This window comes from Rhinopithecus roxellana, chromosome 14, assembly GCF_007565055.1.
Source record: "Rhinopithecus roxellana isolate Shanxi Qingling chromosome 14, ASM756505v1, whole genome shotgun sequence".
Taxonomy (NCBI): Eukaryota; Metazoa; Chordata; class Mammalia; order Primates; family Cercopithecidae; genus Rhinopithecus; species Rhinopithecus roxellana.
This window is the reverse complement of record NC_044562.1, coordinates 30,910,171-30,923,761: the sequence shown is the minus strand read 5'-3', so window position 1 is coordinate 30,923,761 and position 13,591 is coordinate 30,910,171. Positions and strand designations below refer to the sequence as shown.

At 44.8% G+C, this 13,591-nt stretch overlaps 1 protein-coding gene across 2 annotated transcripts in view; it reads left to right on the top strand.

Moving 5' to 3' along the window:
- The window catches only part of STK36 (serine/threonine kinase 36), a 31,330-nt gene that overhangs the window by 3,543 nt on the left and 14,196 nt on the right, over positions 1 to 13,591 (top strand). For both annotated transcript variants that reach the window (XM_010360248.1, XM_030915980.1), the window contains exons 6-12: positions 457 to 706; positions 3,578 to 3,671; positions 3,967 to 4,136; positions 4,300 to 4,487; positions 5,017 to 5,116; positions 9,403 to 9,546; positions 13,317 to 13,496. In XM_010360248.1, the coding sequence (XP_010358550.1) occupies positions 457 to 706; positions 3,578 to 3,671; positions 3,967 to 4,136; positions 4,300 to 4,487; positions 5,017 to 5,116; positions 9,403 to 9,546; positions 13,317 to 13,496 (1,126 nt within the window). The remainder of the gene's footprint in view (positions 1 to 456; positions 707 to 3,577; positions 3,672 to 3,966; positions 4,137 to 4,299; positions 4,488 to 5,016; positions 5,117 to 9,402; positions 9,547 to 13,316; positions 13,497 to 13,591) is intronic.

Sequence of the window (13,591 nt, the reverse complement as noted above, 5' to 3'; positions counted from 1 at the left end):
CCCAGGCTGGAGTGCAACGGCATGATCTCCACTCACCGCAACCTCTGCCTCCCGGGTTCAAGCAATTCGACTGCCTCAACCTCCAGAGTAGCTGGGATTACAGGCATGTGCCACCACGCCTGGCTAATTTTGTGTTTTTAGTAGAGACAGGGTTTCTCCATGTTGGTGAGGCTGGTCTCGAACTCCTGACCTCAGGTGATCTGCCCACCTCGGCCTCCCAAAGTGCTGGGATTACTCCACTGCGTCCGGCCCCACAGGGAATCTTAGACCATACTCTTGACTTATTTGCACCTCATTTTAGAACCAGAGCTGGAGATTGGGACTTCTGCTGGGTCTTCTGGAACCTAATCAAAGGTGCTCACACTGCTCCGGTTTGGAATATCTCTATGTTAGGTAGTAGTGACCAGATTTAGAATATCTTTTCTCTTTCCATATCCATCCCGTTATCTTCTGCAGATTTGCCCGGGCTATGAGCACCAACACAATGGTGCTGACATCCATCAAAGGCACACCACTCTATATGTCTCCAGAGCTGGTGGAGGAGCGACCATACGACCACACAGCTGACCTCTGGTCTGTTGGCTGCATACTGTATGAACTGGCAGTAGGCACCCCTCCCTTCTATGCTACAAGCATCTTTCAGCTGGTCAGCCTCATTCTCAAGGACCCTGTGCGCTGGCCCTCAACCATCAGTCCCTGCTTTAAGGTAATGAATATTGAAAGGGAGATGACTTTTACATTAGAAATCTGTCTCCCTCTACCTCTGTTCCTTTTTCCAAAATCCTTTTCCAGAGCTGAGGCGGGACTTTGCAGTTACTGAATTAATGGCTATGTTAGTCTGTTCTCGCATTGCTATACAGAACTACCTGAGACTGGGTAATTTATAAAGAAAAGAGGTTTAGTTGGCTCACAGCTCCATAACCTGTACAGGAAGGATGGCTACGGAAGCCTCAGGAAACTTACAATCGTGATGGAAAGCAAAGGGGAAACAGGCATATCTTACGTGGCAGATCAGGAGGAAGAGAGAGAAGGGAAAGGTGCTACACACTTTTTTTTTTTTTTGAGACAGAGTTTTTTTTTTTTTTTTTTTTGAGACGGAGTCTTGCTCTGTTGCCCAGGCTGGAGTGCAGTGGCGTGATCTCGGCTCACTGCATTCTCCGCCTCCCGGGTTCACGCTGTTCTCTTGCCTCAGCCTTCCAAGTAACTGGGATTACAGGTGCCCGCCACCACACCCAGCTAATTTTTTTGTATTTTTTAGTAGAGACAGGGTTTCTCTGTGTTAGTCAGGATGGTCTCGATCTCCTGACCTCGTGACTCGCCTGCCTCGGCCTCCCAAAGTGCTGGGATTATAGGCGTGAGCCACTGCTCCCAGCCTGAGACAGAGTTTGCTCTTGTCCAGGCTGGAGTGCAATGGTGCGATCTCAGCTTACCACAACCTCCGCTTCCTGGTTTCTAGTGATTCTCTTGCCTCAGCCTCCCGAGTAGCTGGGATTACAAGCATGCACCACCATGCCCAGCTAATTTTGTATTTTTAGTAGAGACAGGGTTTCTCCACGTTGGTCAAGCTGGTATCGAACTCCCAACATCAGGTGATCCACCTGCTTCGGCCTCCCAAAGTGCTGGGATCATAGGCTTGAGCCACAGTGCCCGGCCGGTGCTACATACTTTTAAACAGCCAGATCTCGTGAAAATTCACTCACTATCATGAAAACAGCAAGGGGGAAGTCCTCCCCCATGATCCAGTCACCTCCTACCAGGCCCCTCCTCCAACATTGGGGATTACAATTCAACATGAGATTTGGATGGGGACACAAATCCAAACCATATCAATGCCGGAGCTGGGCCAGGCAGCCTTGCTTTTCTACTGCAGGGTCTTATTCTGGGAGGGTGTTCTAAAGTTTGCCAAACCTGAGAATGGTAACTCCAGTTCGAGCCAGGCTATGCTTTATTACAATGAAAAGGTAACTGGAAGATACCAGAGATCGATACTGGTCCTCTTGCATGCCATCGATTCCACTTATTTCCTGTCAGACGCAATGTTCACATTCTAGGTGTTGTCTACATAGCTTTCAGTCCAAAGCTATCAGAATGGTGAGAGCTGGTGGAGCTGGTTCAGCGATTAGGAGCAGAAGACAGAGGTGGTGCCTACTCATTGTGACTAAGTCAGTAGGCCGGAGGAGGGAAGAGAGTTGGAGAGGAGTTGGTCTTCTTTTCTATTTTTTTTTTTTTGAGATGGAGTCTTGCTGTGTTGCCCAGGCTGGAGTGCAGTGGTGCAATCTCGGCTCACTGCAAGCTCTGCCTCCTGGGTTCATGCCATTCTCCTGCCTCAGCCTCCCTAGTAGCTGGGACTACAGGTGCCCGCCACCACACCTGGCTAATTTTTTGTAATTTGTAGTAGAGACGGGATTTCACCATGTTAGCCAGGATGGTCTCAATCTCCCGACCTCATGATCCGCCCACCTTGGCCTCCCAAAGTGCTGGGATTACAGGCATGAGCCATTGCGCCCGGCCTCTATTTCTTTTTTAATTAATTAAATTAAAAAAAAATTTTTTAGAGACAGGGTCTCACCATGTTGCCCAGGCTTGTCTCAAATGTCTGGCCTCAAGCAATCTTCCTGTCTCAACTTGTAAAGAGTTAGGATTACAGGCATGAGCCACTGCACCCAACCTTCTTTTATTTTATGTAGGGCAAGATTATAGATCTTCAATGGCATTTAAATGCAGTCTTCTCCCAGAGTGAAACCTCATTACAGCTTTGCTTTATCTGAGATGAAAAGGAACAATAAATTCCTCCCCTGTTGAGTTGAGGGGTCCCAAATAATTGTCAAGAATGATCTAAGTGAAGGAACCTTAAGTGGAGGAGGTGCGCATAGGATATTTATTCTCCCTATGGGCAGATACGCAGGTATCTCCAGCAAGATCCATAGTTATACAGATCACTTTGTTTTAGAACAGTGGTCAGAATCTACTAGTACCTCTCTTCCTATTTGAGGCCCAATTGAGGATTTCCCCAAAGATTCCTGTTATGGTATATCCTTTTCAGAGACTGTCTCCCTATCTCTCCACCTCTGAAGACTTGCAGAAAGATTTCTGTTTTTGAGTACTCCCAAACGCACCTTCACACAATTACTTGTGCGTGTGAGTGTGCAAAAATGCGTCTGTTCCTACCCAGCCACAAACAAACCATAGTCAAAGGGAGGGCAGCGTGAATAGTTTGGGAGTTCTTTGAATGTTTGCTTTCTGAAGATCATTATGAAGGTGACATCTCTTTCTCCCAGTGTTTTTTCTCCCTTCTTTACAAAGTTGGTGCATTAAAATTTGTTTTTACTTCTGGGGTTACAAAATGTCTGTGAGCAGGATTTAGGGTCCTGTCCCTAGGAGGTGAAACAGTAGTCTGTCCATGATTTCAGCCAGGAAAATGGGACCTGAACAAAGTTTTCGGAGGGCATGATCAAGAGCAGCTCGTCTGCTGTGAGAATGGATATGGGATTCTTGGTTTGCCAGTTCTGCTGATAAGTTAGAGAGAGACTTAAGGGAAGAGAAAGAATGACTGATGGAATATTTTTTCTCTCTGTAGAACTTCCTGCAGGGACTGCTCACCAAAGACCCCCGGCAGCGACTGTCCTGGCCAGACCTCTTACATCACCCCTTTATTGCTGGTCGTGTCACGAGTGAGTTGTCAGGGTTCCCAGGGCTCTTGTACTTCCCAGTACTTCCTCCAGGCTACTTCCCTTTCCCTTCCCTGACCATCTAGATCTAACATATCCTCTGTCCTCCACCAGCTTGAACTTTCTTCCTAGCCCTTTGCCTAACCTTTGCCACTTCCCTTGCAACCCCACTCTCTCTCGCTTTTTCAAAATGATCATCTTCCACAAAAGCCTGGAGACACTGAAGTTGTCCCTGGCCAAGTGGACATAGAGACTACAGCCCCCATGATCATGTCTTCCTCCTCTTCCCTCCCTGCAGTAATAACTGAGCCGGCAGGCCCAGATTTGGGGACTCCATTCACCAGCCGCCTACCCCCAGAACTTCAGGTCCTAAAGGACGAACAGGCCCATCGATTGGCCCCCAAGGGTAATCAGTCTCGCATCTTGACTCAGGCCTATAAACGCATGGCGGAGGAGGCCATGCAGAAGGTGTGTAGGGCAGAGGAAAATATGTGAAATGACCAGGCTAGTGACTGGGGAGTTAGAGGAGGAGGGTGACTTTCTAGGGTTGGAGAAGGGCCATGAATAGCATTCTTATTGTCCTATAGCAACCAAATAGCTCTGATCCAGTATTGCCCCCTACCTCCCATAGAAACATCAGAACACAGGACCTGCCCTTGAGCAAGAGGACAAGACCAGCAAGGTGGCTCCTGGCACAGTCCCTCTGCCCAGACTCGGGGCCACTCCTCAGGAATCAAGCCTCCTGGCCGGGATCTTAGCCTCAGAAATGAAGAGCAGCTGGGTTGAGTCAGAGACTGGAGAGGCGCCACCTGCACCTCGGTGAGAAGGGTATAGCTAGGTATTTATAGGGTGAGGTATCTTGCATATCTTTGACTCTAGTCAAAGCAAATACAAAATAGTCCCTGTCACTAGCCATTGCCTGAATATGGGTAGAGCCTTGAGAGTCTGAGTCCTGGGTTCTTGGATTCTAATTACAGATGTTTTTCTGATTCATCAGGAAACTTGGGAACTCTCTCTTCTTTATGTACATTGACTGAAAGGTTGGCTGAAAGGGAAAGAATCATCTCCATCCAAGAGGGAAGATTGTTTTGAGTTGAGAGCCATAGGTGAAAACTGCAAAGTAGACTCGAGAATAAGCTCTAAAATAAGAAGACAGTTAAGGATATTTGTGTAGTAGTCATCATATCCTGTACTGGTCATATCCTACATCCCAGAAAGAAGTCTCCTCTAGTCAATCCTATATGGCTTTTTTCTCATTCCTATCATGGGCCTACAGAGAGTGACAAGTTAATGAACCCTAAGACTCATAGGTTTGGAACCCATTCTACTCCCTGGCTTCCTCTGGCAGGGAAAACTGGACCACCCCAGATTGTGGACAAGCATTCCCAGAGGAGACGCCGGAGGTGCTGGGCCAGCGGGGCACTGATGCAGTGGACCTGGAAAATGAGGTAAGCCCTAGGGGTTCTTATTGACTTTGTCTCTTTCATGGGATGTTGGGTCTAGGTAGATGTTTTTCTAGAACAGTGATTCCCAGCTCCCTAAGTATGAGCTCCCTTTGTGTTAAAAAGTATTGCTTTATTATTCATTTATAGATTTTAATTGCACAGTATCTGAAAATATAATTATTTAAAATGGAAACACATAGGTAAAAATGAAAGTCCTCATCGGGTCAGTCTCCAAGGTGACTAGTGTTATTAATTTAGTCTATCTCCTTCCAAACTTTCTGTAATTTCACACACATGCATAAGCACACATAGACATTTATAGTTTGCAATTTTTACATTACTGAGTTTTATTACATGTATTGTTTTGCATCATACCTCTTTCACCATATAATCTGGGATCTTTCTACACCAGAGCATGTAGTTTTACCATAATCCATTTTTTTTTCTTTCGAGACAGAGTCTCACCCTGTCGCCCAGGCTGGAGTGCAGTGACGCGATCTTGGCTCATTGCAACCTCCGCCTCCTGGGTTCAAGCGATTCTCCTGCCTCAGCCTCCTAAGTAGCTGGGATTACAGGCACCCAACACCACACCTGGCTAATTTTTGTATGTTTAATAGAGATGGGGTTTCACCATGTTGGCCAGGCTAGTCACAAACTCCTGACCTCAGATGATCTGCCCGCCTCAGCCTCCCAAAGTGCTGGGATTATAGGCGTGAGCCACTGTGCCCGGTCTACAGTATTTTATTAATATGTTTCTTTTTTAGTTTTGCCTTTTTTTGAAATAATTTCAAACTTAAAGAATAATTTTGAAAATACCACAAATAATTCCTGTGTATACCCTTCTCTTAGTCTGTTTTGTGCTGCTATAACAGAATAGTTAAGACAGGGTAATTTATAAAGAACAGAAATTTATTTCTCACAGTTCTGGAGTCTGGAAAGTTCAAGATCAAGGTGCCAGCAGATTGGGTCATAGTCTCCAGGAGGGTGCCCCAAATGCCCAGTCCTTTAGCGGGGAAGAATGCAGTGTCCTCACTTTGCAGAAGTGCAGAAGAGAATGAACCCACTCCTGCAAGGCCTTCTTATAACATCAGTCCGTTCCTGAAGGCAGAGCCCTTGTGACCGAAACGCTTCTGATTAAGCACTGCCTCCTAACACTGGTGCAATGGGGATTAATTTTCTAACACGTGAGTTTTGGAGAGGACAGAACATTCCAACTATAGCAACACTTTTTTTTTTTTTTTTTTTTTTTTTGAGGTAGAATTTTGCTCTTGTTGCCCAGGCTGGAGTGCAACGGCATGATCTTGGCTCACTGCAACCTCTGCCTCCTGGGTTCAGGCACTTCTCCTGCCTCAGCTTCCCAAGTAGCTGAAATTACAGGCATGTGCCATCATGCCCAGCTAATTTTGTATTTTGAGTAGAGACAGGGTTTCACCATGTTGGCTAGGCTGGTCTCAAACTCCTGACCTTAGCTGATCTGCCTGCCTCGGCCTCCCAAAGTGCTGGGATTACAAGCTTGAGCCACCACACCCAGCCCTTAACAACACTTTTACCCCAAATTCATCAGTTGTAAAACTTTTGTCTCCTTTGCTTTACCATTCTCTCTCTCTCCCTATGGACATAGCATCTTTCTGAATCATTTTAGGGTAAATTGTACACATGCCCCTTTACCCCTAAATACTTTAGTGCATATTTCCTAAAACAAGATCCTTCACTTACGCTACCACAGTACAATTATGAAAGTCAGAAATTTAACATTGATATGATACTATTAAGATAGATTAATAAACTAATCTATAATCCTTATTCAAATTTTGCTAATTACTTCAGTAGTATGCTTTATGAAAATTTTTTTTCTGCTCCACGATCCAATCCAGTATCACACATTACATTATTTATTTATTTATTTATTTAGCAGGATCTTATTCTGTTGCCAGGGTGGAGTGCAATGGGTGCGATCTCGCCTCACTGTAACTTCCGACTCCTGAGCTCAAGCAATTTTCCTGCCTCAGCCTTCTGAGTAGCTGGGACTACAGGCACCTGCCACTACACCTGGCTAATTTTTGTATTTTTTTAGAGAGAAGTTTTCGCCATATTGTCCAGGCTGGTCTCGAACTCCTGGATTCAAGTGATCCACCTCCCTCAGCCTCACAAAGTGCTGGGATTACAGTGAGCCACTGCGCCCAGCCCACACATTGCGTTTAGTTGTTATGCCTCCTTAGTCTCTTTGAATCTGGAACAGTTCCTGTCTTTCTTTGTATTTAATGACTGATAGTTTTGAGATACATGTCAGTTATTTTGTAGAATGTTCCTCAAATTGATTATTTCCTCATGAATAGATTCAGGTTGTATATATTTTTGTAGGAATACTACATAAGTGATACATCCTCAGTACCACAATCTTTTTATTTATTTATTTGAGACAGTGTCTCATTTTGTCACCTGGACAACAGGGTGAAATGTAATGTGGTGCAATCATGGCTCACTGCAGCCTTGAACTCATGGGGTCAAGCAATTCTCCCATCTCAGCCTCCTGAGTAGCTGAGACTACAGGTGTACGGCACCATGCCCGGCTTTTTTTTTTTTTTTTAAGCGGAGTCTTGCTCTGTCGCCCGGGCTGCAGTGCAGTGGCGCGATCTAGACTCACTGCAACCACCGCCTCCCGGGTTCTAGTGATTCTCCTGCCTCAGCCTTCTGCGTATCTGGGATTACAGGCGCATACCACCACGTCCGGCTAATTTTTGTATTTTTAGTAGAGACAGGGTTTCACCATGTTGGTCAGGCTGGTCTTGAACTCCTGACCTTGTGATCTGCCTACCTTGGCCTCCCAAAGTGCTGGGATTACAGACATGAGCCACTGCACCGGGCTTATTTATTTATTTATTTTTAAGGAGACAGAGCCTTACTATATTGCCCAGGCTGATCTCAAACTCCTGGCCTCAAGCAGTCCTACCTCAACCTCCCAGTGCTGGGATTACAGGCATGAGCTAATATGCCCAGCCTCACAATCTTTTTTTCTTTGAGACGGAGTTTCACTCTTTTTTTTTTTTTTTTTTTTGAGACGGAGTCTCGCTCTGTCACCCAGGCTGGAGTGCAGTGGCGCCATCTCGGCTCACTGCAAGCTCCGCCTCCCGGGTTCACGCCATTCTCCTGCCTCAGCCTCCAGAGTAGCTGGGACTACAGGCACCCGCCACCATGCCCGGCTAAATTATGTATTTTTTTTAGTAGAGACGGGGTTTCACCGTGGTCTCGCTCTCCTGACCTTGTGATCCGCCCGCCTCGGCCTCCCAAAGTGCTGGGATTACAGGCATGAGCCACCGCGCCCGGCCTGAAGTTTCACTCTTATTGCTCAGGCTGGAGTGCAATGGCATGATCTTGGCTCACTGCCACCTCTGCCTCCTGGGTTCAAGTGATTATCCTGCCTCAGCCTCCCGAATAGCTGGGATTACAGGCATCCGCCACCACACCCAGCTAATTTTGTATTTTTAGTAGAGAGAGGGTTTTTCCATGTTGGTCAGACTGGTCTCGAACTCCCAACCTCAGGTGATCTGTCTGCCTCAGCCTCCCAAAGTGCTGGGATTACAGGTATGAGCTACTGCTCACACTGGCCTTTTTTTTTTTTTTTTTTTTTTTTTTTTTCTGAGACGGAGTCTCGCTCTGTCACCTAGGCTGGAGCGCAATGGTGCCATCTGGGCTCACTGCAAACTCTGTCTCCTGGGTTCAAACAATTCTCCTGTCTCAGCCTCCTGAGTAGCTGGGATTACATGCGTGTGCCACCACACCCAGCTCATTTTTGTATTTTTATAGAGAGGGGGTTTCACCACATTGGCCAGGCTGGTCTTGAACTCCTGAGCTCAGGTGATCTGCCAGTCTCGGCCTCCCAAAGTGGTGGGATTATAGGCATGAGCCATGTGCCCGGCCCTCACAATCTTTTTAATAACCTCATAGTATTTTCCAATATGGATGGACCCTGGTTTATTATTCCCTTATTCCCTTAGACTGATTTTATAATCTTTTCCTTTTAAAAATTATTACAAACCATGCTTCAGTGGACATCTTTCTAAGTATCTCTTTATGCACACATGCCAGTGTTCTCCAAGAGACTCTTCAAGACCCCTCACAGACTGCCAGCTGCACCTTTTTTAGCAGGTGACTGAAGGTTTACATCTGTGCTAAAGCAGTCCCTGGCTCCTTGCAGTTACTTCATGATTCCCCATGGTTTCTACTGGTTGGGATCTACTACCTTAGACTTACACACTACTCCTGACCCCTTCCACTCCCCTCTGCCTCAGGAGCCAGACAGTGACAATGAGTGGCAGCACCTGCTGGAGACCACTGAGCCTGTGCCTATTCAACTGAAGGCTCCTCTCACCTTGCTGTGCAATCCTGACTTCTGCCAGCGCGTCCAGAGTCAGCTGCATGAGGCTGGAGGGCAGGTAATGGGCAGAAAAACACTGTGGATGGGATCAAGACTATTTTCACAGATGGAGCGTTGAAATACGCTGACTTCAGGAGAAAGAGAAAGTTTGTCCTTTTCTAATTCTTCAATCTGTCTGCTTAGTTTGAGGAGGTTTGCCAGCCTCGTTAGTAACACAGAAAGAGCAGCCCTCGGGTTTCTGTTTCTGAAGGGAAGAATACCTACTAGAGCAGGGATCAGACTTTTTCAATGGTAAATATTTTAGGCATTGTGAGCCAATAGGCAAAAATGGAGGATATTATGTTAAGTACTTACATAATGAGGGAAAACACATTTTCACTAATTTTTTATTGATGAAATTATACATAACAATTGAATATACAATATTTTGTACTACAGGTACACTAGTGAGAAGAATAAGGTTATTTTGCAGGGGGGTGGGGAATGACATTTTGCTTAATTAGCATTCAAAGTTAGTGCAAAGTTAGTGTTCCCTCCTGCAAAACCTTACTTTGCTTGTCTGAAACACAGTGCTTTTCCTTCCTGGGTACTCGCTAAACTATGTTGCTGTATCACTTTATTCAGGTATAATTTATGTATAAGATTTATACTTTTTTGATGTATGATAAATGATTTTTAGTAAATTTGCCAATTTTAAAACTGTTATCATAGTTCAGTTTTAGAACATTTTCATCACCCCAATAAAATCCCTCATACCCATTTTCATTTTTTTGTTTTTTTTTGTTTTTTTTTGAGTCTTGCTTTGTTGCCCAGGCTGGCGTGCAGTGGCACAATCTCAGCTCCCTGCAACCTCTGTCCCCCAAGGTTTAAGCAGTTCTCTGCCTCAGCCTCCAGAATAGCTGGGATTACAGGCTCGTGCCACCATGCCCGGCTAATTTTTTGTATTTTTAGTAGAGATGGGGTTTCACCATCTTGGCCAGGCTGGTCTTGAACTCCTGACCTTGTGATCCGCCCTCCTCGGCCTCCCAAAGTGCTGGGATTACAGGCATGAGCCACTGCGCCCGGCATTTTTTTTTTTTTTTTTTTAATATTTGAGATAGGGTCTTACTCTGTCACCAGGCTGGAGTGTAGTGGCATGATCTCGGGTCACTTCAGCTTCCACCTCCCTGGTTCAAGGGATTCTCGTGTCTCAGCATCTCAGGTAGCTGAGATTACAGGCGTGCACCACCACACTTAGTTAATTTTTTGTATTTTTTGTAGAGATGAGGTTTTACCATGTTGCCCAGGCTGGTCTGGAACTCCTGGGCTCAAATAATCCTCCCGCCTTGGCCTCCCAAAGTGCTGGGATTATGGGTGTGAGCCACTGCCCCTAGCCCCCAGCCCCCATTTAGTTAATCATCATTCCCCTTTTTATAGCTGGTTATTATTCCGTTATATAGATATATCACATTTCGTTTATCTACTTACCAGTTGATTAGACATTGATATATTGGGTTGTTTCCACTTTTTGGCTTTTATGAATAATTCTGCTACAAACATTCACAAGCAAGTCTATGTATGGATATATGTTTTTTTTTTTTTTTTTTTTTTTTGAGAAAGAGTCTCGCTCTGTCACCCAGGCTGGAGTGCAGTGGCCAGATCTCAGCTCACTGCAAGCTCTGTCTCCCGGGTTTACGCTATTCTCCTGCCTCAGCCTCCTGAGTAGCTGAGACTATAGACGCCCACCACCTCGCCTGGCTAGTTTTTTGCATTTTTTGGTGGAGACGGAGTTTCACCATGTTAGCCAGGATGGTCTCGATCTCCTGGCCTCGTGATCCACCCGTCTTGGCCTCTCAAAGTGCTGGGATTACCGGCTTGAGCCACCGCGCTCGGCCTGGATATATGTTTTTATTTCCCTTGGGTAATTACATAGGAGTAGAATTGCTGGTCATATGGTAAATTTATATTTAACATTTTAAGAAACTGCTGAACTATTTTCCAAAGTGGCTGTACTGTTTTACATTCCCACCAGTATTATATGAGTGTCCTTGTTTCTTCACATCCTTGTCTTTGTCTCCAACTTGTTATTGTCTAACTTTTTTACTGTAGCCATTCTAGTAAGTGTGAGGTAGTATCTCATTGTTATTTTAATTTACATTCCACTAATGATGAATGTTGAACATGTTTTCGTGGCTTAGTCACTATTTGTATATTTTCTTTGTGAAATATCTCAAGTCTTTTGCTCAGTTTTTAATTTGGTTGTTTGTATTATTGAGTTGTATAAGACTTCTTTGTATATTCTCAACATAAGACCTTTATTAGATGGGTGATTTGCAAATATTTTCTCCCAGTCTGTGGTTTGTCTTTTCATTCCTTCTCATAAGAGTGTCTTTTGAAGCAAAAAATGTTGAATTTTGATTAAGTTCAGTTACTGTTTTTTCCCTTTGTGGTCCATGCTTTTGATGTTGGGTATACAAAATCTTTTCCAAATGCAAGGTCTTAAAGATTTTCTCTTTTCCTAAAAGTTTTATAGTTTTAGCTCTTACATTTAGGTTTTTGACCCATCTTGAGCTAATTTTTGTGTATAATGTGAGAAAAGGATCTAAGTTGATTGGTTTTGCATGTGGATATATAATTGTCCTGGCACCATTTGTTGAAAAGAACTCTCCTTTCCTTATTGAATTGGCTTGGCACTTTGCACTTGTCTTTTGGCACTAACAGGTTTTCTTCCTAGTGTTGGATAACTTGCAGTGTGGGGAGGCGGACTGAAAGCTCTGCCTTTAGGGATAAGACTCCCTCTGGTGGAATTCCAGCTGCACTACTCATTAGCTGTGTGATCTTTGCTTCTTTGACCTATGTAGAAGCTTCAGTTTCTTCATCTATAAAATGGCTAATTCTGTTTATTTCACAGTTATTGTAAATATTAAATGAGCAAATGCCAACATTTAGAAAAGCTAATGGCATATTATAAAATACTTGATGTAAATGTTCTTCTTTTGAAGAATAACCATTTTAAAAATATAATACTGGCCAGGCATGGTGGCTCACGCCTATAATCCTAGCACTTTGGGAAGCTGAGATGGGCGGATCACTTGAGATCAGGAGTTTGAGGCCAGCCTGGCCAACATGGTGAATTCCCATCTCTACCAAAAATATAAAAGTTAGCTAGGCGTGGTGGCGGGCATCTGTAATCCCAGCTACTTGGGAGGCTGAGGCAGAAGAATCGCTTGAACCCAGGAGGCAGAGGTTGCAGTGAGCCAAGATCACTCCATTACACTCCAGCCTGGAGGACAAGAGTGAAACTCTGTCTTGAAAAATAAATAAATAAATAAATAAATAATAAAAATATAATACTATCCTTAGCATGCAGGCTGTATACAAATAAGTGTTAGGCTGGATTTGACCTATGAGTCATAGTTTGTCAACCCTGATCTAGAGTTGAATAATGTTGTTTTGTCTTTTTATGGTTGAATAATATTGTTTTATATGCATTGTTTTGAATTTTCAGAAGCATGTGCAGTGCACATGTTTTTTGTTTTTAAGGTAAAGGGCTGGAGAAGGGAGGGAGCAGATGGGAATGGCACTTAGTGTGACAGAGATCCTGAGGAGAGGCCCCTACCCCCTGGTCCCTGGTGTTCTGTGTCAGGTAACCTGACCATCTATTGTCTTCTTCCCTGGTACAGTCCCCCTGTTTCCCTGCTTTCCTTCTCTGTGTTTTAGGCTTGCAAAGAAAGGAATGCAAGCATTTGGTCTGCTTTGCCAGCTCTTTGGGGATACTTGGTATATGTAGCTCTTCTTCTTTTACTTCTGAAAATATCAGTCATTGCTTCTTTCCCTCATGTCACCCAGATCCTGAAAGGCATCCTGGAGGGTGCTTCCCACATCCTGCCTGCATTCCGGGTCCTAAGCAGTCTTCTCTCCAGCTGCAGTGACTCTGTTGCCTTGTATTCCTTCTGCCGAGAGGCAGGGCTTCCAGGGCTGCCGCTCAGTCTACTCAGGCACAGTCAGGAGAGCAACAGCCTCCAGCAGGTAAGCACCAGGACAGGAGCCTCTGAAGACTCACAGAGGTTCTTTTTCTTGGATTTCTCTCATTCAGATTGCCATCTGTCTTTGGTCTGACTGCC